Here is a 22,847-nt window from a genome sequence, read left to right as displayed (position 1 = left end):
TTAGTTAAGCGATAAACACTTTCCTGAGTCGAAACTTCACAATTGTGCAAGAAAACACGAACAAGTTGCCGAAGAGCTTCTTTTGCATCAAGGTTACCTTACTGGGTGGCTTCTTTCTGAGCTCTCTCTCAGCTTTGGAAATGTAGGAAATGATGTACATAATACATGAATATGCATCAACCACAAACTGAATGCCCATATTTGCATTCGAACAGCGTAAAAGGTCTCTGCTATATTGGTTCACCCACACTTTACATGGTCTCCTCTTAAGAACAAAGGTAGTTTTCTTTTGTGATTCTTGAGTACGCAGCTTCAAATATTTCCTGACTTATACCAATCGTACCAAATAAAGAATCAACGGAGTCAAAGTTGGTCTCAGGATTTTAGTACAGCGTCCTTCACTCTTTCAGGGGCTATCCATCTGTCACACCATCTTCAAGTTTGCATGATGACACACATGTTCTGTTGCTTGGAGGACATGGGTGTAGGAATTATTAGCTCAGGTAAATTTTAATATCTCCACCAATATCTTTTGAAATTAACTTGAATTATTTAATGGTGATTATTAACCAATTGTTATGCCAAATGGTCGGCTCCTAACAGCTTAGGTTAATAAAATGAAAGGAAGTTAGTTTACTTTGCAGAGTGGGGGGGTGGGGGGTCTTGGCAATTGGTTGCAGAGTGAGACGGGTGATGGCACTCGGAGGCGTGGTGTTTGCAGCAGATGGAGTGATTATCCATCAGTTTGATACCAAACAAGCCATACCAGCCTAGTGGTTCACACCTCATACCATCTCAATTAACAATTACTTATATCATGTATGTAACTGACTTATCAGTATATGGCATAGGTGGTTTGGGTTGCACCTCAACAGTTACTTTGTACAGACATTACATGACATTCACATTCCAACAGCACATCTTACGCTTAGATACACTGTAATAAATGTCCGTTAATATAACAGTGAAATGCTGTAAAATCACAACATTAAAATACTGTAAATCGAATTACAGTGAAACATTGTATACTTTACAGTGTAATTTAGTAACATGTTAAACTAAATGTAACTGTAAATTCAACATCAAAATGATGTTTTTTAAACATACTTTCTCTGTGTAAAATACATATTGATGTTATTTTGACAAACACTGTTATTGCAATACAATGCAATACAGTATAAATGGCAATGAAATTGTGTTAAAATTACAATTAAATTCTGTTGACTTAAATAAAAACATGCATGGTTTCCAAAATGCTGTAAGAAAGACTGTCACTTCAATGTTGCCTATTTATTTAGCCTGTTATTATTTTATGAAAGGTGAGCAGTATTTGGATTGTTTTAGCAATGATTTTAGGGGTAAATGAAACAACCTGGGTAAATGAACACTGAAGAACGTTGGAGGACCAGTGCAAAGTGTCTCTGGTAAGTAGCCTAAAATCGTTGACAATCGCTATTTTTTTCTGCTTCTGCTTCAGTTCAGACATCCTCATTGGATTCTTTGGTTGCTATAGACTCGTTGCCAAGGTGAGAACATACGTTCTAGTCCGCGGAGAAGCCTATCGTGGCATATTCATTACGTCACGTTCGATGAGATATCGAAGTAAAACAAACTGCAAAACGACAGAAGACAACTACAAAAGACGAACTTTATGCTGGTAAGTGACCACACATAGTGTCTTATGTTCATAACGACTTTGCTTTGTTGACATTGGGAACAATAATGCACATAATACGGTGATATTTGCCTCTTGGATAATGTATCGTTGTCGTGTCAATTTAACGTTAACGTTAGCTGGAGCAAGATTGTTCATGCAATATTATCCCGCTGTGTGAAATTAACTATACACTTTTTCAGTTTGCTAAAATATGCAAGATTAGTAAGACCTAAGCTGCTGTTATAGCTAAATGAGTTCGGCATGAAAAACACTAACGTTAATGTTAGTTTCCAGTGTTGGCCAGAATAACTAAATTCAGTTAAGCTTTTATAGTGTTGTATCTGCATTTAGTAAGCTTCAGTAAGTGCAAGAGTTTTTTTTGTACTTTGTACAAGAGTTCTTTACTCCTTGTCCGCGAGCCGTTTGTTTCAGCGATATTTGCTGCGCGCGCGCCCTCACTCAGAAAGAACTCTCTCTCTTCTCGTCGTGGTGTTCACAACGCTTTATACAATTTTGATAGAAAATTAAGTGCTACCTGCTTATAAAGCGTGGTAAGTCTGCACTGCCTTTTAGAGACAACGTTATTCAAATATGTGTTTGTCAGTTGGGTGATGTAATGTTAGCTATTCTTTCGGGTGTTATGTGAGAGTTTAGCACTAGCTAAAATGGTTGTCTGCCGTTTTTGCAACCGACATTTTGCAAGTTTGAAAGGTTATGTACTGCACCGTAGAATCCACAGAAATGAACCCCGTTGTGTTTTTAAATGTGAATCCGCTGGTTGCAAGCAGACATTATGTACATATTCAGCGTTTAAGGGTCATTTCTATCGCAAACACAATGCGCCCACGCTCTCTGTTCTTTCTGATTGTTGTACATCAGCCATTATTACGAATTTTGCTTGTGCTGTTCCACTGTGTGCGCGCCAATTTCAGGCCGTTAAAGAACTTCTATCCCACTTAAAAGAACATCTTGTGGAGGGGAGACCTGTGGCATGTCCGGTAACAGGCTGCAAAAGTTCGTATACTTTAAAGTCATCCTTTACTGCTCACATGTCCAGAAAACATATGGACTGTTCAGCTAGTACCATCAGTGAAATATATAAGGAGGTTACACCACAGTCCTCTGATGCTGCATTTCATGATGCCTCCCAGAATCTAGCTCCAAATGATGCGCCAAATAATGACTTATTTGAACGAGACTTTTCTTAGAAATATGTGCATGTTCTATCTTAAGTTGCAAGGCCAGCTCCTCCTTCCAGCTTCAACCATACAAATAATTGTTGAAGAAATGCAAAATTTGCATGAAATGGGACAGGAATACACATTAAGTAAACTGCATACACTTTTGAGAGAGGAACTGAGTCTGACAGATGATGCCATTGATAAAATTGAAGCCTGTTTGAGGGATTCAGATCTCTTTTCCAACTCTCACCAGGGCCCACTGAGGTCAATATATTCAAGAGCACAGACATTCAAAAGCATGTTCCGGTACATAGAACCTACAAAGGTTGCATTAGGAAGTGATGAAAGTTTGACACAGAGGTTTGCTTATTATATTCCAGTGAAGCAGACATTGGCCAACTTATTAGAATCTGAGTTATGGAAAAATGCAATATCACAGTCTTGTGACTCAGATACAGATGTGCTTTGTGATATAAAAGATGGAAAAATCTGCAAGTCAAACAAGTTCTTCAAAGAAAATCCAGGGTGTCTTAAGCTGATTCTGTACCAGGATGCATTTGAAATCGTAAATCCTCTTGGCTCAGCAAAGAAAAAACACAAACTTGTTGCAGTCTACTTTTCTGTTGCTAACTTACCTGTTCATGTGAGGTCCAACACTGATCACATGTCCCTTATCTTACTATGTGGTGAGAATGATTTAAAACACTTTGGACCTGGTAAGATCTTTTCAGAGTTGTTACAGGATTTAAAAGATTTAGAAGGAAATGGGATTACTGTTGGTGGTGAAACAGTCAAAGGGGCTTTGTATTGTGTTGCTGGTGACAATTTGGGATCACACAGTATTGGAGGGTTTACAGAAAACTTCAGTCGATCTCAGTACTTTTGCAGATACTGTGAAATTACTCGACGTGAGTTTCATGATGACCCACATGTTTGTGGTCCACAGCACAACCCAGACAATTACTAGGCAGCTCTTGGACACCTACAAGCAGAAGGCATCAGAGACATCAAAGGAATTAAGGTAAATTCCGTTTTCAATAACTTGGAATCCTTTCATGTATGTCAGCCGGGTCTTCCACCTTGCTTGGGCCACGACTTATTTGAGGGTATTGTATCCTATGATGTTGCACTCTTCTTGAAGTATTTCATAAAAACAAAGAAATGGTTTACATACTCAATTTTGAATCGGCGAATCAAACAATTTAAATATAAAGGATCTGATGCCCTCACTAAACCATGCAGTGTCAACCGCATTGCATGCAAACTCTCTGGTCAGGCTGTGCAAAATTGGAATTTTTTGAGGTTGTTGCCTGTGCTGATTGGTGATAAGGTGCAAGATCCAGATGATGATGTGTGGCAATTAACGCTACAGCTTAAAGATGTTGTGGATTTGGTCTGTGCTCAGAAGATTTCCGTGCCACAGGTAGCTTATCTTGAAATCACAATCCAAGACTATTTGGATTCAAGAAAGGGCTTGTTTCCTGAGAATCACCTAAAGCCAAAACATCATTACTTGTGGCATTATCCCGCACTAATTCTAAAATTTGGCCCACTTATCAGACTATGGACAATGCGGTTTGAAAGCAAGCATGCCTATTTCAAAAGGTGCGCAAGGCATTTGAAAAACTTTAAAAACATCTGTCTTACTTTATCTGAAAGACATCAAATGTTTCAGGCGTATCTATTGGCTGGACTAGGATGCAGTCAGTTGTTACATGTGAAAAACAGCTGTACTTTTGTCCCCAGCATTTACAGTGATGCAATTTAGCATGCTGTTACTGATTTTGGCTTTTATGAAAATGACATGTCTCCACAGACATCCAGTATAAGGGCACATCATATAAGAAGGGAGATTTCCTCATTACAAAAAATGATGAGACCATGGAGTTTGGAGAGCTTGTTGTCATTTTAATCCAACATAATGCAACTGTTTATTTTGTGTTGGACATGCACACATCTGAGTATAACAATGAATATCACATGTACTCTGTAACAAAACTGACTGCACAGTTGCTGTGCCTTAACATCACTAATTTGGTAGATTTTTATCCCTTAAAGTCGTACATCATCAATGGGCACCGAGTCATTCCATTAAAGCATAGTATATTGTCACAGTGAATTTCCACACACACTGTACTGTAGATAGCATGCTGTAGATAGACATTTTATCAGACACACTGCGTCAACCAGTAAGCCATGACTTGTTATAGGTATAATGGCCGGTACTTATGTGTATAGTTTATAGGTGAACATGTATATAGTTAATATGCTTGCTAGAAATGTGAGCTAAATGTATGATTGTTTTTTTTTATTTTCCCTATAATGAAGAAATGGCTTTTCTACACGATTCCATCCGTGAGGTCCTGCCTGACCTATCTGATGTGGCAAAAGACATGTTAATGGAAACACTGTTAGCACAGGGGGTAGAGACATACTCTGACTTGCAGTATGTAACAGAGGCAGATTTATTGTCAGCGCTAAGACCCATTCAAGCACGGAAAGCTGTGGCTGCATGGAAGGTAAAATGTAAGTATGATGCAGCCAGCCATAAAAGGAAATAACATTGATCTGAAATGTGTATGTCCCTAATAATCTTTTGTGTATTTGTGTGTATTTTAAAGGCCAGGATACTACCCAGGATAGCAACAGTTCATTCAGCATCCAGGAAGGTGCTTCATCTCTTCCCTCAGTCTCACCAGGACCTTCTTCATCCTCTCGGTCTCTCTCACCAATATCAACCTCTTCCAGTGCCTCTAACAGCCCAGATGTTGACTGGGCAGATACTTTTGACATTCCATGGAAGAAGTTTCCAGAAGAATTGATCCAGTCCTTAGAGAGAGGGAAGCGTCCAAGTCCACAGAAGAGGAGGGAGATGGTGAGGATTGTGATACGCGAAATGATGCAGAAGTCACCAGACATAAGTAAAAGGCACAGCACTATTGTGGCCAAAAAAATAGTGGCTACATATCCCAAATCACTGCAGGATGTAATTGAAGGGGACATAATTGGGTCAGGGTACCATTTCCTCGTAAAACAGCTCCAAAATACAATTGAAAATGCAAAACGCTCCACAACACCAAAAAGATGAAGAAAACTGCACGCAGAGTCTGACAAAGATGAAATGCCTGCTGAAAAAAGAGCTCCAATCCAGGAGACCTATGGTTGCATAAAATGGGAAATGAAGTTCATGCCCCTTGGGGAGACTGCAGAGAGCCAACAGCAGAGCAGAGACGAACTGAAAAGCCTGTCTAAACAAAATGCCCCAAACCAGGATGTGGTTAAACAGCTCACCAGGTCGACATTCTACACCCAACGCAAAGAGGTCAACAACGGGAAAGAAATCAAATACTTACTGGAAGACTGGCCATTTTTGTTTGAGATAGGCATGGCTGTTCACTTTGAAGAGCTCACTGGAGTTAGTCTGAAAGAGACATTTGTTAGGAATTTGGACCTAAAGGGGGAACGACTCTTAAATTACTTGGAAACAGTTGCTGTGAACAAGTAAAAGAGGCTAGTCCAATCTTTTACAAACATTCAGCTGATGAGGAGAGAGCACACAGGGCCCTCAGGCGATGTGTTGGAGATGGTGTTGCTCCTGTTGTTTTACTTCGACGAGAAGGAAGACGTGATGTTCACATACGTGGAAGACACATGCCTGGCGGAGGAGGTGCAGATGGACCAAGTTCCCTTGACACCAACCATTGTTGTCTGTGGTAAGTTGACCATGTGCTCTCTCACACAGGCATACACATGCCAAACTGTGTCTTAGAAACACACCCACATCCATTGTCCTCTCACCGTTTTGTTGTTAATTGTATTTGTTTTTGTAGGACAATCGTGCTTCTCGGCAAAGAGATGGATGCTGAGTGTGGACCGAATGATTGTACAGCCCAGTATCACATCATTCATACCGGCCCTGTGTCTGATCTTTGGCAGCTTCTATGTCTTCAATATCCACTATCCAGTAGTCCTCGCATCCACGCTGGAGTTCTTACAGAGGTATTTTTTTTTTATCATTACATTATTAAAAAATAACTTCAATATTTGGCATAAACCTTAGTAACTATACTGACTTTATAGTTTGTATAATTTGTCATTGGATGTTGAGGAAATGTTTAATGAGCAGGTTTTTTTTTTTTTTTTTAAATGTTGTTTTTGTATTTATTTTGATAAAGCCTTTGTGCTTTTAACATAGTCTGGTTTTCTTTTTCTCGTTTTCTTCACTGTTCTCCAGATGTTTCTTTTCCATCAATCCGGAGAGGGGGACCAAGGTGGAGAAGACCAGCAAATCCCGCCTCCATGTGAACCCGAGAGTTATTACACTTATACAAGACCTGTCTGACCATGAATGATGCTCACAGTAAGACTGTTCGATGATCCACCCTCTCTCTCATCCGCCCACAAACATACATACATACACAAACATGCACAAAAACATGCATTGCACACACACACACACACACACACACATACATATACACACACACATGTTCAAGCATGCATACATGTATATTTTACAGTTTAAACCAGCATATAACACACTGGACTTCTGTTATATTTACTGGTCCGAGAGCCCGGCCACATGCGACTGGTCTGCTTGAACAACGCGGTCGAAATGAAAGATCGAGGGTCCAGCGCATGTGCACTCACGCCGACGCCAATTTAAAAATGCCGACACCGGCGGAGAGCCTGTTATTTCGAGTAAACCCCTATAACCATGCCATTTTTTTAAGTAATTAAGCACTTTTCTACCAATGTGAATAATAAAGTAAAGCGCTCTAAGCATTTTGACAGCAATAATCAAAGAATAACGCGGTTAATTGCATGCATTCTCTCTTTGGCTCGCTCTCATGTAGCGCATGCGCGTAGATCCACACAGCATTTCCTTCAAAGGGCCAGCTCGTTGCGTCAAGCAACTGTCAAATGGCGACTAATTGTCAAATTGTTGCCGATCTCATACAGTGCCCGCAAGGAGTTTGATGACCCCAGCAACACACCATCACCGCGACTTTGTGCCGCTAAACCCAACATGGGCACCCCACAAGCTGCGGGGGCATCACAAGCATGGAGCTCTGTGCAGCATATTCTCGCATAAAGAATGTATCTGTATAAAACTCGAGAAAGTTTGAACAAAGTGAGATCGACGGGGGATCATTAGACCAACTCTCTTCTGCTCAAGTCCTCCTCGATTACTTTGTAGGGAGCCGCCCACTGGCCCAATGGCGGAATCCAATGGGGCAGCCGAAGGCTGTGAATGCGTGTCGGTCCTTCCAAGCGCTCCTGGGAATTACTTACCCTTTTTAATATACAAAATATTCTTTTAGACACATATCTGACTCCATTTTATTAATGACCTTATTTCAGTATATTGTAGTCATGACGTGCATGTTGTTCAGATTACTTCGAGACTCTCCTTTAGATTACCAACTCTAGTTTACCCCTGACGAAGGAGTCCGCCAGATTCGCCTCGGCCAACAGGGCGATCCGTGGGCTTGTTCCACAGGGTTTGTCTTAGAGGTACGGAAACCGCCACCATTTAAGACAATGTCAGCTTCTGATTATTCGGGTCCCTCGACCTATATAATTCCCCAAAGGCTCAGTGTCTGCCAATTACTGAGCATGTGGGTGCCTCGGAGATTAAGCCGATGTTTACCCAAACCACACGTACGTCCACCTCAGAGGCTCAGCCGGGGGCAGCCCATATCATAACATGTGTCAACCTCAGCGGCTGTGAAGGCACACCTTTTATTGCGGTAGTTTGTACGAGGTTTACTTTTGGCTCGTCTCAGGGACTCCGCCGATGCCGCCCATTGTCTTACCATGTGAGCGTCTCAGGGACTATGCCCGGTGCCTAGGAACATAGTGTGTATGCCCCTCAGAGGGTAGACCGGTACCTTTCATCAGCATGTGTTGACCTCAGAGGTTAAGTCGGCCCGAAACTGAGCGTGTGCGAACTCCAGAGGTGTAGTTTTGGTATCCACCTAACTTAACTTGGGCAGTCGAGTTTGGGACCCAGATAAAGGGGATTTAACCCAGTGGCTGCAGGATAGTATTTACCACTTTAGTCCTAATCAGGATAGAAGCCCAATCTGGAAAGTTTATAAAGAGGTTAGCAAATCAGACAGTCATAAAGTAATCGAAACAACATTTATTAAACATACTACAATATACAATTATTGACATGCGGCCACATACTTGTAAAGACATTTGGATAAATACAATATTAAACAATCACATTCCTCAGCTGAGAGTGCACAGAGTTCAGCGGAAAGTATCTGACTACAGATGGACTTTCACACAGTTCTCTGTGGGAGCTCTGATTACAGAGTGACTCCCAGAATTCTTCTGAGGCCCTTCCTTAAGTATCCAAACCAGGTGATAGCATGTCTCTGAAGACTGACCAATTTCGGTCAATGGTTAATTTTAGGGCCATTGCTGGCTTTGGTTCTCAAGTCCCCAGCCAATCCGATTACTTTAGGGGGTGGTCGTAATTCCCTTGTTCTGCCATGTGAGAGGCTCTCTCAGTTTGGTGGGTTTCTATATTTCTCTTAGGGAAAGTTATACTGCCTTAAATCTGAGAGTGTAATACTCCTTTTCTCTTGCCTATTCAAAAGAGACCAAACATGTGTGTATTTGTCCCTAACATCTATGTGTGGTGAGTTATCCTGTTTATAGTGGAAAAGGTGTCTGTGTCTGGAGACTGACAGCTGTTGTTGCTGTGGATTGACTGTGGAACTCCGGCCACTCCGGGGGTGAAAGGTCTTGCTTTTTCTGTGTTGCTCCAGTTATTCCTATCCAGTCTCTCAGGAGCCGGCAGGCCTTTGCCTTCCTTAAAAGGGGTGGTTTGATGAGTAGAGTCCAGTCTTGCCTGGGCCAGCGGAGCTCTGAAATAGACTGATGAAGGCTGATCAGAGTTGGGGCCTGCAGGACCTATAAGTTTTATGTCCTTACAACTTGATCCAGAATGCAGGCTAGAGCCCCTTTGATAATCTTCATAGCCGAGGCAGTGATGCTCCCATCCACAACATCTTCAGACAATGACAGCACCTCAAAACGCTCGCAGAGCTCGTCGATCGTCGGTGACGGGGACCGTGTTGCCCCCAAGAATACATGCGGGGTCACTGCCACCGCCTCAACCATTGATGCCGGCCATTGCGCCCATGTTGGGCTCGAAGGGGGTGACGATGAAAGGCACGGGTCGCCATACGGACCCCATGATGCGGCATGCTGAAGGTCAAAAGGCTCTGGTGAGTTGTCAAGTCGCAGTCCAAAAGTCGATGGCTGTATCGGTGGAGACCAGGATGGTGCCCGCCGAGGGCCGGTTTCAGCGTTGTTCAGCCGCAGTCCAAAAGTATGCTCGGCTATCAGAGGCATCGGACAGGACGGATCCAGCTGCGTGGTCACTTCTGGAGATGGCTGGATAGTTGAAGTTGTCTGTTTGCACGCCATTGCTAGCTGGGGAGGTGTGTCTCGTCGTCTGAGTGCGGGCTCACAGGCGCGATGGGTATTAATACGTTTTTCACCATGGTTAAGTACAGCCTTCTCTCATCGTATTGTATGCCACAAAGGGGGCTGGTCTAATGATTCCCCGTCGATCTCACTTTGTTCAAACTTTTTCTCGAGTTTTATACAGATACATTCTTTATGCGAGAATATGCTGCACAGAGCTCCATGCTTGCATTGCCTCTGCGGCTTGCGGGGTGACCATGTTGGGTTTAGCGGCACTAAGTCGCGGTTATGGAGCATCGCTGGTGTCATCAAACTCATGGCTGGCACTGTCTGTATGAGACTGGCAACAATTTGACAATTGTTCGCCATTTGACAGTTGCTTGACGCAACGAGCTGGCTCAATAAAGGAAATGCTGTGTGGATCTACGCTACATGAGAGTGAGCCAGAGAGAGCGAGCGCATGCGCTCGTTTAAACAAGAAGTAACCGCGTTATTCCTTGATTATTGTTGTTGAAATGCTCAGAGCACTTTACTTTATTATTCACATTGGCAGAAAAGTGCTTCATTACTTAAAAACATTACGGTTATAGGTATTTTATTTGAAATAACAGGCGCTCCGCTGGCGTCGCCATTTTTAAAGGGGCGTCAGCGTAGGTGCGCATGCACCAACGGAGTAGTTGCATGTGGTGGAGCTCCGTGATCGTTTCGTCCTATTTCTTCTAAAAGTTTGCTGCTTGCATGCTTTCTCCAACCTGGTAAATATCACTAAAGTCTTTCGTGGTGGTTAAATGTAATGAGTGTTCTCTTCTTTTAAAACGACGTGCGGTATGCTTATTGACTTCGCTTGCGCTTGCTTAAATTTGCTCTTCTGCTGCTTCTTTCGGGCATGTTTGTTTAAATTAACCCTTGCGTTTCTTTTAAAATAACATTAAAGTTTTTCTTCTTTAAAACATTTTGGTGCTTTCTTTTAAAATACGCCGTGGCGCTTACTAACAACACGCGGCTAACGGGCCGGACGGAACCCCCGCTGAACGTTTATGCGCTAGCTTGCCATCATCCTGCTATATGTTTTATTACACCTTAAAAACGTAATTAAAAAAAAGCACATTAATAAATACATGTAATGTATTTTTATTCTATTAAAGTTTAATCTCCCAAACCATATGGCCCCCTATCGGCAGCACGTGGCATAAGCATGTATGATACGATATATGGACATAACCCCTTGACCAATCAGAATAAAGGATACGCCCCTTCCTCTTATGACGTCAGAAGTGGAACAAAACTAAGCTCCGCCCAAGGTACCACCTAATATATATTGGGGCTTTCAGCAGCTGTCACCGTTTTCTTCAATCTTTGATAAACCAGGGCAATGCCTAATCCAATCAGCATAATACCTGTAATCATGGTTCCGAATAGGTAGATGTCTTCAATGTCCTCCATGGAAAGAGCTGCCAGGCACATGACCCTCCACTTCTCCCATCCGTCCATCGTGTAGCCAGCTGCGTATGTTCCTGCTGGACAGTTAGGTTCCCCCGAACCTAGGCTTCACGTCGAGAAGATGGTGTCAATTGCGTTGAGAGACCAGCTGATCAAATCCATAATTTTACTTACTTTGGAGAGCAGGGCTGAGAGAGTCTCTCAAAGTATAAGACAGTAGACTAGACGACACGAGAGGAGCGAAGCAGGGAAGATAAGGGGAGGGAGAGCGAGAGAAGTGCGACCGCCTTCGCTGACCGCCTTATAGCTGTAATACTGATGAATGCATAGCAATACCCTCTTTTCATGCTCGAGCTCTTGAATTTCAAGCTTCAGTTTATTTGCAGTTGTTTCCTCCTGCAGTTCAACTCAAGCATGCGCTTGTAAAGGGAACACACATTGTCTGTTCTAGCCTACACAGGGGGGAAAAAAATGGCAAAGCAGTGCACATGAAACGATGAAGCAGTGCGTATGCAGCTTATGAACCCAAAGAGTCAAAGACAAAGCAACAGTGCACTTTCCGTTTGGGAGGTCCGAGTGGAGGAAACCGCAGGAGGGAAAGGGGGTTGCTGCAACTCCTAAGGGAGAATGCAAATTACAACTTAAGGACAGTAGAATTCCAGAATCTGTGCAGAGGTATAAATGCTATGCTGTACTGTATTATCCTGGGGGAATCACATGTGTGATGCAATGCATCTACCTGGATTTGCGTGTCAGACAATGTCGACAGTGTCCTCACACAAGTCCTCCTGAACAATAAAGGAATTTAGGTAAAGATGCATCAACACTGGGCACACCTAGTCATTTCTGCACTTACCTGTACCTGAGGATCACAGGAGGTACTGGGCTATGCAGGTGGCTGGACCACTTGCATATTACCCCCCTCCGCTGGACATAACACATGCATTTGAATTTTATGATTGTACAGCGTGATAATTTGTGCAATGATATTGCAATAATACTCTGCACATAAAGGGTGCACATATCTGAGGCACCAGGGTCTGACTGGACACCACCATCAACCCCCACCATGATGGGCCATCCTACGTTGTTGACTACTGCCAACTCTTCAGCACGACTTAAGGCTTCCAGAGGTGGCCCTCCACCCATTGCCTTTATAGACAGCTTTTTCTTATTAGCTGTAACACATAGAAACACACTATTATCTGGAGGCTACACACAAATCTTTCATAATGAGTATAAATACATAGCCCTACCACTTGTCATGATGTTTTTATATTTCATCCTGACTTGCTTCTAAGTACGCTGTGCAATATTACTGCATCTGGAATCATATCAGTTAAGTTACCATTAGGTTTAAATTCTGAGTAACATCACAGTAATGGAACTTTTGAGAGTGTTACATTACTTAACAGCAAATAATAGACTCACTTCTGAATTATGACGCATTTGTGAGCCTCTGTATTTAACAACAGTATTTCAGTTCTTTTCAGACAACACTTCATAGTTTAATCAGCGATCGTGAGATATTTTAGACCAAGAATTATTGATCATGGAAATGTACTTGCGCATTTACGCGGTCAGCAATTCGTTGCCAACAAGCCTGCCTGCTTTTGTGGGCTGCAGAGGTGTTAGACTTCCCTTGTATCGTTGATTTGAACTCCTCATAACCTTGCATGGTTATCACGCACTCTGCCTCCGTAAAGTATGGAGCTTGCGCCATGACTCAAACAGTGCCTTGCACTGCCGATCGTGCTCTATTTATGTGAACGCGCACAAGCACCAATTAACAACACTGATTGAACAAATCAACTTCTTAACTGGCGTCGTAGTATTGATTTAGCCCCGATTGATTCAACCTGATTTTGTCAACCTCGCATTCACAAATTACCTCGGGGTTAAGTCTGATTTGGTTAAACCCCCTTCGTAGTTCAGGCCACAGGTTTGAGAGGCAGAGGGGTTGAGGTAATCAGTCTTATGGGTCAATACAAATTCGTCAGCAAGGGTGGCACCTTCAGCTAAACAAGTTACCTTTTGTTCATTTAGGTAAACCACTACACGATCGGGAACACAATTTTTAAATTCTTCTAATAACAACAGTTCCTTAAGCTGCTCAAAGTCAGAGACACCACTTGCCGCACACCTCTTGTCAAAGAAAAGAGTTTTTTCATGAGAACTCCACATGGGTTTGGCTGGCAGTTTTATTCAGCTTCTGGAAATTTTGCCGATAAGCCTCAGGTACTAGTTCATATGCTGGTTTCACAGTAGCCTTAACAATGTCGTCATCTAGGCTTTAGTCTAATGACAGACCCGAGCAAACTTCCTGAGCCTTCCCCACTAGCTTGCACTGTAATAACAATGACCACAGATGTCTAGGCCAGTTCAAGGTCATAGCAATCCTCTCGAAGATAGGGAAGTAAGCATCTACCTCATTTTCCTGAAACACAGGAATGAGACCGATATGGTGATATGTCAAAGCCCAAATTTCCACCGTCAATTTCCTGGGAGACTGGTGAACCTGAGGGAGAATGAAGGGTAGATCGAGGAGAGTCTAGGGCACCAGCCTGGTCACGGGTGGGCAGGCAGGCCAGCTAGAGGAGCTGCACTCGGTGAGTGTACTTTACGCAGAAGGGGCACAGTTTTTGTTCACCCATGCTCATCCTGCGTAATGCCACCTCCTTGTCAGCCTCAATCTCCACAGCCCGGACATGGAGTGACCACGGCCAAAATAATAAACAAAACACCACTACCACACGAATGCCCAAACTAAGCTAATCCTAATTGAGAAAACGAAATACAAACAAAACAACAATACTAATACCTAACTCCCTACGCAAATTAACAATAACACACCACGTCGCGCAAAAACAAACTGACAGTCACTCCTTACACACCAAGACATGAACTCACATGAAACATAGAATCTAGCAACAGTACAGAAGAGTGAAAGCAAACGGATAGTCAGAAAACACAGGCAAAGGGTCAAACCAAGGAAACAACAAACCAGAGCAAAAGTATCGAAAAAAGGTGAAGCCAAAATCAGAAACCAAAACCAAAACAGTCATACACGAGCAAGCAAACCAAAACAGCAAACCAATACAAGCAAATCAATGAGCAGAGCTCCTGCGGTTTGTGAGCAGTGGCCTTTTCTCTTCCAGACACTGGACGTGATGATTGGGGCGTCGGACGAGGCAGGGTCTGGATGGAGAGGCGGGGTCGAAGTTGCAGCCAGCGAATCGGGACGAGGGCAGGAGGTCTGAAGAATTAGTAGACATTCCCTCAAAACTTATGGCACGTAACAGGTCCAAACACAGAGATAATTAATTTAATAATAATTGCAATTTAAACATTTCCATTTTGTAGGCCTTAATTTAAACTCTAGAGAATTTCAAATGACAGCAAAATCATTCAAGGACCTTTAACTAATTGTATAAAATCCATAACAAATCCAATGTACATTAATAGAAATCCATCCATCCATCCATTATCCAAACCGCTTATCCTATTGGGTCGCGGGGGGTCCGGAGCCTATCCCGGAAGCAATGGGCACGAGGCAGGGAACAACCCAGGATGGGGGGCCAGCCCATCGCAGGGCACACTCACACACCAGTCACTCACACATGCACACCTATGGGCAATTTAGCGACTCCAATTAGCCTCAGTATGTTTTTGGACTGTGGGGGGAAACCGGAGTACCCGGAGGAAACCCCACGACGACATGGGGAGAACATGCAAACTCCACACACATGTGACCCAGGCGGAGACTCGAACCCGGGTCCCAGAGGTGTGAGGCAACAGTGCTAACCACTGCACCACCATGCCGCCCCCATTAATAGAAATGTATTGCTAATGTCACTAATTATTTTTAACAATTTATTCTTAAATTCTTTTTTCCCTTTGGCACCTGTCCAGTTATAGTCTTGTGCCAACTCTGGTGTCAAGAGATTTGCTAATATTCTCTTAGTGGTGCTTGGTACATCCTTGCCACCAAGAACTGCAAGTTTTAACACCTGAAGGAAGTAAATAAAATGAATTATGCTCCTACAGTAGATAAAATTTTACAACATACTTCCAAGTATACCAATATATACCCTAATGTAGCATGGACTGTGTATATAACTAAAGTGCAACAAACCGGTAGGCAGTTGTGGCAGGGGCACCCCACCGCTGGCAGACGGAAGAGCCCTACCTGCCCCAACCCACCTCCACAGCCCTAGTGTCATGTGGTGTCTAATGTGCAAGTAAAAATTGTGGGGCAGTGCCTCGGTGCACCTCTCTACTGCCCCTCAAAGCCCTAGTGTTTTGTGAAATGTAGTGTCAGGCCCCGGGGAGCAATAAGGGCATGCCAGGAGTGCCCCCCCCCCCCCCCCGGCACTGGGGCCAGATCCCTGACTGGCCTCGATTAGTCCACAAACAGGAGCAACCAACCGGGAGGCTCAGGGGCGCCACAGGCAACCCGGCAGCAGGGAAGCGCCCCCTCTCCCCCGAGGCACAGAACAGGAGAGTCCCGCCCCACCACACCCGATGAGACCTCAGCTAGCAGTCAAGGATGACACAAGCCCAGGCCCCCCGGCAAACGGGGAGCCGGTCCGGCCAGTCAGAGTGACCCCCACTCGTCGGCTACCTGAGACCTCTCCAAAGCGAGATAGACGCTCCTCCAACTGCGCCCTCCCAAGCACCCCACAGCGCCCGAGGGCCCAATGCTGGAAATGCCAACGGCAGATGCTGCCCCGACTCTGGCAGGTCAGGCCCCCCCCTGCACCCCCTGACCACCCGCCCAGGAGCCGGAGCAGTGACCCCAGCCGACAGAGCCCCCGCCCCAAACCCACACACCCTAGCGCAGCGGCGCAGTCAAAACCCAGAGGCCCCATCCCCTGACCCCCGCCCGCCCCCCCCCCCCCCATCCCCCACACAAGAGGAACACCAGAGGACCCCCATGATGAGTAAATCCCTTTCCCATTTGTGGGTAGGGAGAGAAATCATTGTATCCGATTCTGCTAGATGCACACAAAACCTAGATAGTAGTTTTCTAGTTGGAGTTATTAGGAAGTTTGTTACTATAGCTGAAAGCTCCAGATCAAATTGCTTACGGCACCATCTATGATGTATTATTGATTTAAGCTGAAGATATTCTAAGTATTTGTTTTTCTCAATGCCATAGGTTTCTGCTATATTATTATATATCATGCGAATGTCTTGGATTATATGTTCGAGGCACTTGATTCCTTTATTATGCCATGCAAGGAAGTTTAGCATTTTTTTTATTTAACAGGATGTCAGGGTTATTCCACATTGGTGTCAATTTGCATGGGACCAGTGAAATTTGGTTCATTTTAAGAAATTCCCACCAGGCTGTCAGCGATGAGCTGATGTTAATGCTCTTAAAACAGCAATGTTGTTTAAGTATATGACAGTTAAATGGCAGGTCCTAGATTCAGATATCATTGCAGAAAGTTTGCTCAATATCCAGCCAGTTAAGGTCTAAATTGTTTGCGTAGTCCATTTTAGGACATATATCAACCTATTGGCAAGAAAGTAGTTGTACAAATTAGGAAGTTCCATACCACCACAGTTTTTGGATTTCTGTAAAGTTTTTAAACTTTATTCATGGTGGCTTGGATCTCCATAAATATTTTGAAATTAAGGAGTCCAGTGATTTGAACCAAGTCAGCGGAGGTTGACTCAGAACCATTGAGATCATGTAGTTAATTTTTGGCAAGATCATCATTTTTATTGTTGCTACTCTTCCCATATGTGACATGGGCAGATTAATCCACCGTGCCAGGTCATCTTCTATCTTTTTAAGTAAGCAGAGGATTGTGATTTAATCACGTCAGATCTGACAGCTTGGCAGAAATGTGAATACCAAGGTATCTAATGTTCCCAGGTTAAGGTGGGATAGTTGGATTGGACTGGAAGTCACAAGATATTGGAAGAATGATTGACTTCCAATTAATAGAGTAATCAGAATCAGAATGTGCTTTATTGCCATGTATGTTTCCACATACTAGGAATTTGTTGTAGTGACATAACCTCCACAGTGCAATAGAATGACAGTGAAAGGACCAGACACGAAAAAAGACGTAATAAAAAAGAACAATATACAGTTATATTAGACATACAATGTGCAAAAATAGCAATAACTTTACAATATACAAAATATAAAGTAAACAATTAGCTATGTACGTAAGGTGCAATTAGAAGTGTAAATAAGTATGTGTGTTAAATAACTGGATAAGTGGATGTATGATAATGTTGTGTGTTTCGCGTTTATTGTGAAGTTTTCATGAGACGGATTGCTTGAGGGAAGAAGCTGTTCGCTCGTGGGAGTTTTACTTACTCAAAAACGTTCTGAGGGCAGAACGAAAGGTGATTGGTTCAGAGAAATAACCAATAAAATCATAGAGGAGGCGGGTCTAAAGAAACGGAGGAGGCGGGACCAAGAAACTGAAAGTTAGGTGGGAGTTTGAAAAAAAATGTGTCGGCAGCAGTATCAGTGAAGCGACCCGGCGCAAAAAAGAAGACTTTCGGAAGATTTTTCGCTGCACTTATTCCAAAGGTAAGTTTGTTTAACATTTATTTGGGTAACAGAATTTATTTTGATAAACTAGTTTGAGGCAATGAGCATGTTGTTATTCTTTCGCTAAGAGCTGGTTAGCATTAGCTTAAAAAGTTAACGATGTAAATGCTGATAAAATGATGATTGCATGTGATGGATTACTTATATTTGCGTATTTTATAACCACTTATGCTGGCGCACTTTACTTTTGAAACTCAGAGTAAGCTGTCTAAAAGGAGATTTTTTTTTCCATATTGCCAGCAGCCATGACTTGAGGTCAGGTTTGGTATTTTAACTGGCTATTTTTCTACATTAATATGATTTCTTGTTAGTGGTGTAGGGTTCTGAAGGTCCCAGGGAAGGAAGACTGTGTTGCAAGCAATATTTAGTATTAGTAATGTAGGGTAATGCTGCTGCCCTTGGGGCAGGAAAGCTGTGCTGTCAGCATTATTATTGCTAGTGGTTAGGATTAGTAACGCAGTAATGCTGCTGCCCTTGGGGCAGGAAAGCTCTGCTGTCAGCATTATTATTGCTAGTGGTTAGGATTAGTAATGCAGTAATGCTGCTGCCCTTGGGGCAGGAAAGCTCTAATGTTAGCACTATTATTCCTAGTGGTTAGGATTAGTAATGCAGTAATGCTGCTGCCCTTGGGGCAGGAAAGCTCTACTGTCAGCATTTTTATTGCTAGTCCTTTGCATTAGTAATGCTGTTTCCCTTGCTTAGTAATACCCTGGACTTAGTATCAAAGATACTGAAGGTACTGTCCCTTTTTTGTGTATTTTTAACATAAAAAAATTGTTTTGAGAATATGGTAGAATACAATCATAATTTTTGTTTACTTTTTCAGAAAATGGAGAACATTTGGATTGAAGGTGTCAAACGAAGAATGAAGAAGGTTAAAGATCCTGAGGTCATCCAAGAAGTTGTTGTTTTTGAAGAGGAGGAGGAGGATTTCATACATTCCTATATCAAGAAGCTAGAAGAGGAAACTCACAGCTATTTTACATCTCATGTCTGTCCTCGCAAGAACTATTACTATTACGCATGTGAGAGATCAAACAAAGCAACAGGATATAGCAAAGGAGAACCAAACAAAACCAGGGCTAATTCTTGCAGGGCCTATGTGTCTTTCAGTATAATCAAGGATGCTGGATTTACAGGTGCTATTGTGCACAAAATGCTGAAACACAGTGGACATGATATTAACATTCAAGAAGAGGGTGTAAAAAACCGTGTTGACCCAGAACTACTGGCTTTTATAGATATGTGGCTTGAGCAAGGACTATCGGTCTCAGAAACACTTTTGAAGAGTGTTGATTGGGCACAGCGCCATGGACATACAGATAGATGCAATCGTCGATACTATGTTACACCAGAGGATATTAGGATGATCAAGAAGAGCATAAATGCTCTAATTTTTGCTGATGTGAAAGACAGTATCAGTGTGGACAAACTATGCACATCAGAGCTAAAGGAGAACATTTGTTTTTATCAGCCATTAAGTGATGACCAACCACTGATTATTGTAGTACAGACACCCTGGCAAAAACAACTACTTAAAGAACATCCACATCCCATGATGTTTATGGATGCCACCTACAAAGGCATGACCTCATATGGCTATGCATTTTATGCATTGCTTCTGAGAAGCTGGATTGGAAGAGGATACCCATTTGCATACTTCATTATCAGTCAGGAATCAACATCTACACTCTCTCTCTGCCTGCAAAAACTTTCAATTTCTAATCCTGGCTTTCTTCCTCGGTCTGTAAAGTGTACTTAAGCTACTTTTGAGATGAACATTTGACTTTAAATAGGCCATGTCACAGAAAATAGTATTTTCCTGAAATTTTAAAAATAGCTTGTTCAAATTCTAATAGTGGGCAGGTGCTGTAAAACTTTTGAAAATAAGACAGGAGCCCTTTTGTCCTCTATATTGTTTAGCAAAACACAGTCATTATTTTCATGCATATTCTCTTATTTCTGCATAGGTCAGTGATGATTGACAGAGATCTAAAAGAGCTAAATGCAGTAAGAGAGATATTTCCATCAGCAAAGGTCCTTGTTTGCTGGTTTCACGTGCTGCAGGTAAAGCTCAGAATCGTTCAGGCAAATGTAAATCCTTTTTAAATGACTTTTGAAGCCACTGCAAAAATAGTAATGTATTACAATGTATGTAATTCTTGCTAATAAGTCACAGATCCCTTGTAAACAACAGTATCTGTCTATTCTAAAATCTAAGAGTTAAAATATGTCACGCCCAGCTCTGTCCGATCCTCGTGTGCCACGCCCACCTCGTTACCTCGTGTTCCTGCCTGATTGTTCTTACCTGTTGCTCGTTAAACTCAGCTTGTCTTGTGTATTTACAGTAGTCCGCATCTGTTAGTTTCCCCTAGATCTGTATCGTCAATCCCCTGTGTGAGTATCAGTCCTGTCTGTTCGACCCTAATAAACCCCATTCCTCCGTCAATCTGGCTGCTCGACTCCCTTGCCTGCTCGCACCATGTGGCAATAATTCACGAAACACTCAATTTTTATTTCCTTTTAAATGTAGGCTGTGCATAGGTGGTTGGTGAAACGAGATGGAGGAAACCTGCCAGTGGCCAAGAGAAACATGGTGATTCAAGCAATGGTGTCAATGAAGATGTGTTTAACAGTAAGTCTTTTTCACGTTTCACGATACTGTCAAACAATTGTTTTTCTATTTAGTTGAAGCTTTGTCAAATGTTAGTCTTCAGCATAGATTCTTTTACTCCCAAGTGCTTCAGCTTCTGCTTTTCAAACTGTTGTAAAGTAAAAAAATAAATAAAAAAATAAAGTGTTTATGTTCCTACTCAGGAAGATGAGTTTGACAACACGTCTGCCGCAAAATGTAAAGAGCTGGATTCCTACCTTGGAAGTAAACACATATCTACTTACCTGAAGAATCAGTGGATTTCCTGTGGAGAGCTGTGGTCTAATTTTGGCAGGTCATTCAATCATGAAAACAGTGAAACCAACAACAAAGCAGAGAGGTATAGGACCTTTTATATGATTATCAAAAACTGTTAGTGTGAATTTTGTTAGGCATGTTTTTTTGTAAATGTATACTTATGCTAATGTATACCTATACTTAGCACTGCAAATATATACATTTTTTGTAAATACGTACTGCATGTCTTCTGTAACAAAAAAGTCAAAACTGCAAACTTTCTGCAAAAACCTAACATATCAAAAATCCCTTAAAACAATAATTTTTAATATATTAACTGACAAGAAATCTTTCTCACATAGATTCTTCCTCACGATGAAATATCAATTCCTGAAAGGGAACACCAACAGATGGATTGACCTACTCCTTAAACTGCTCTGTGGTGATGTTCACAAATATTACTGGTAAATTTACAAATCCAAATTTATAATTCATGCTAATTTTTAATGTCATAAATTATTTCTTGATACTATGACTATTTCTACTGACTGATTGCTTGTAATTGTAAGTTACATGGATGACCTGGCAGAAAGCGGACGAATCAAGGGAGTAGATGCTGTCAAGTCTGATTGAGATGGGGTTGGATTCAAATGTTAAATTTTAATGAAGAGGGAATATGTTTCGTTCCATCTCATACAAGCTCTCAGCCTCACTCAGTTGATTTGGTGATGGTCAAATGTGACTGCAGAACATCCAAAAGTGGTTCTCTTTGTAAACATATTGTTTTCTCAAGAACAACACAGCAACAAGGACTAGTTATTCAAGACACCAGGAGTGCTCTTGCTAAAAAAATCATTGATTGTCACTCCTATAACTCAGATGATGAAAACCTCACAGTCTTTTACAGTGGTGGGAGTGTAGGAATTATAAATCACAAAGTCCAAAATTCTGTACCTGTATAGCAAATAGTCATAATGAAACTTGTGTCTGTATTTTGGTTCACAGCATCCTTTATCCTCCACTGACACCTTGTGAGGTAATCTCTAATCAATCAGATTGCCAGAAAACAAACATAAAGCCAAAAGTTGACCTGAACTCCATGTTAACAGACCTCATGGAATGGAGCCAATCAGAGAAGTACACTGAAAATAAGGAGCTTTACAAGATGGTAGAGAGGGCATACAAACCAGTTTTTTCACGTTTTAATATTCGGTCAAGAAAAAGAAAAATAACTGTACTGCACGCCTATCGCCAACGATTAAAAAAGGCGAAACATGTACTCACCATGAATTACCCTACTAGGCGAAAAAGAAGGAAAATGCTGCAAAAATAAAAACTGACAAATCATTCATTATTAGAATTCTTTTAAAAATTAAATAATTTTAGGTGCTTTGAATATTAATGTGCTTTGTGAGTGAGTGGTGCACATACATGAAAACTACATTCTCCAGTACTTTTGAGATCTACACAAAGCATAAATTAGATTAATACAGTAGTAAGATAACATCATTGTAATGTTTTAGAATTCTTCCTTGGCATCATACATGGCATGTAAAATGTAAAACTTCTGATACAAATCTTCTTAAATCTATAAATTTATAAACCACTTGCTTCTTATTTGTATATAATCTGCATGCACTAGAATATGAA

The 22,847-nt window shown here is 42.0% G+C and overlaps 2 protein-coding genes across 2 annotated transcripts in view; one reads left to right on the top strand and one right to left on the bottom strand.

Annotated features, from left to right (window-relative positions):
* LOC125721176 (coiled-coil domain-containing protein 106-like) overlaps positions 1–22,847 on the bottom strand; it is a 301,470-nt gene that overhangs the window by 50,625 nt on the left and 227,998 nt on the right. The gene's annotated exons all lie outside the window — the stretch shown is intronic.
* Positions 18,553–22,537, top strand: LOC125721155 (uncharacterized). The gene is made up of 5 exons (XM_048997181.1): positions 18,553–20,050; positions 20,278–20,374; positions 20,841–20,942; positions 21,125–21,300; positions 21,560–22,537. The coding sequence occupies exons 1-5, from the start codon at positions 19,095–19,097 to the stop codon at positions 21,663–21,665; spliced, it is 1,437 nt and encodes a 478-aa protein (XP_048853138.1). The 5' UTR covers positions 18,553–19,094; the 3' UTR covers positions 21,666–22,537.

Source organism: Brienomyrus brachyistius, unplaced genomic scaffold (assembly GCF_023856365.1).
Source record: "Brienomyrus brachyistius isolate T26 unplaced genomic scaffold, BBRACH_0.4 scaffold32, whole genome shotgun sequence".
Lineage (NCBI taxonomy): Eukaryota > Metazoa > Chordata > Actinopteri > Osteoglossiformes > Mormyridae > Brienomyrus > Brienomyrus brachyistius.
The sequence above is the reverse complement of the archived record's forward strand: the minus strand, read 5'-3'. Positions and strand labels throughout refer to the sequence as shown.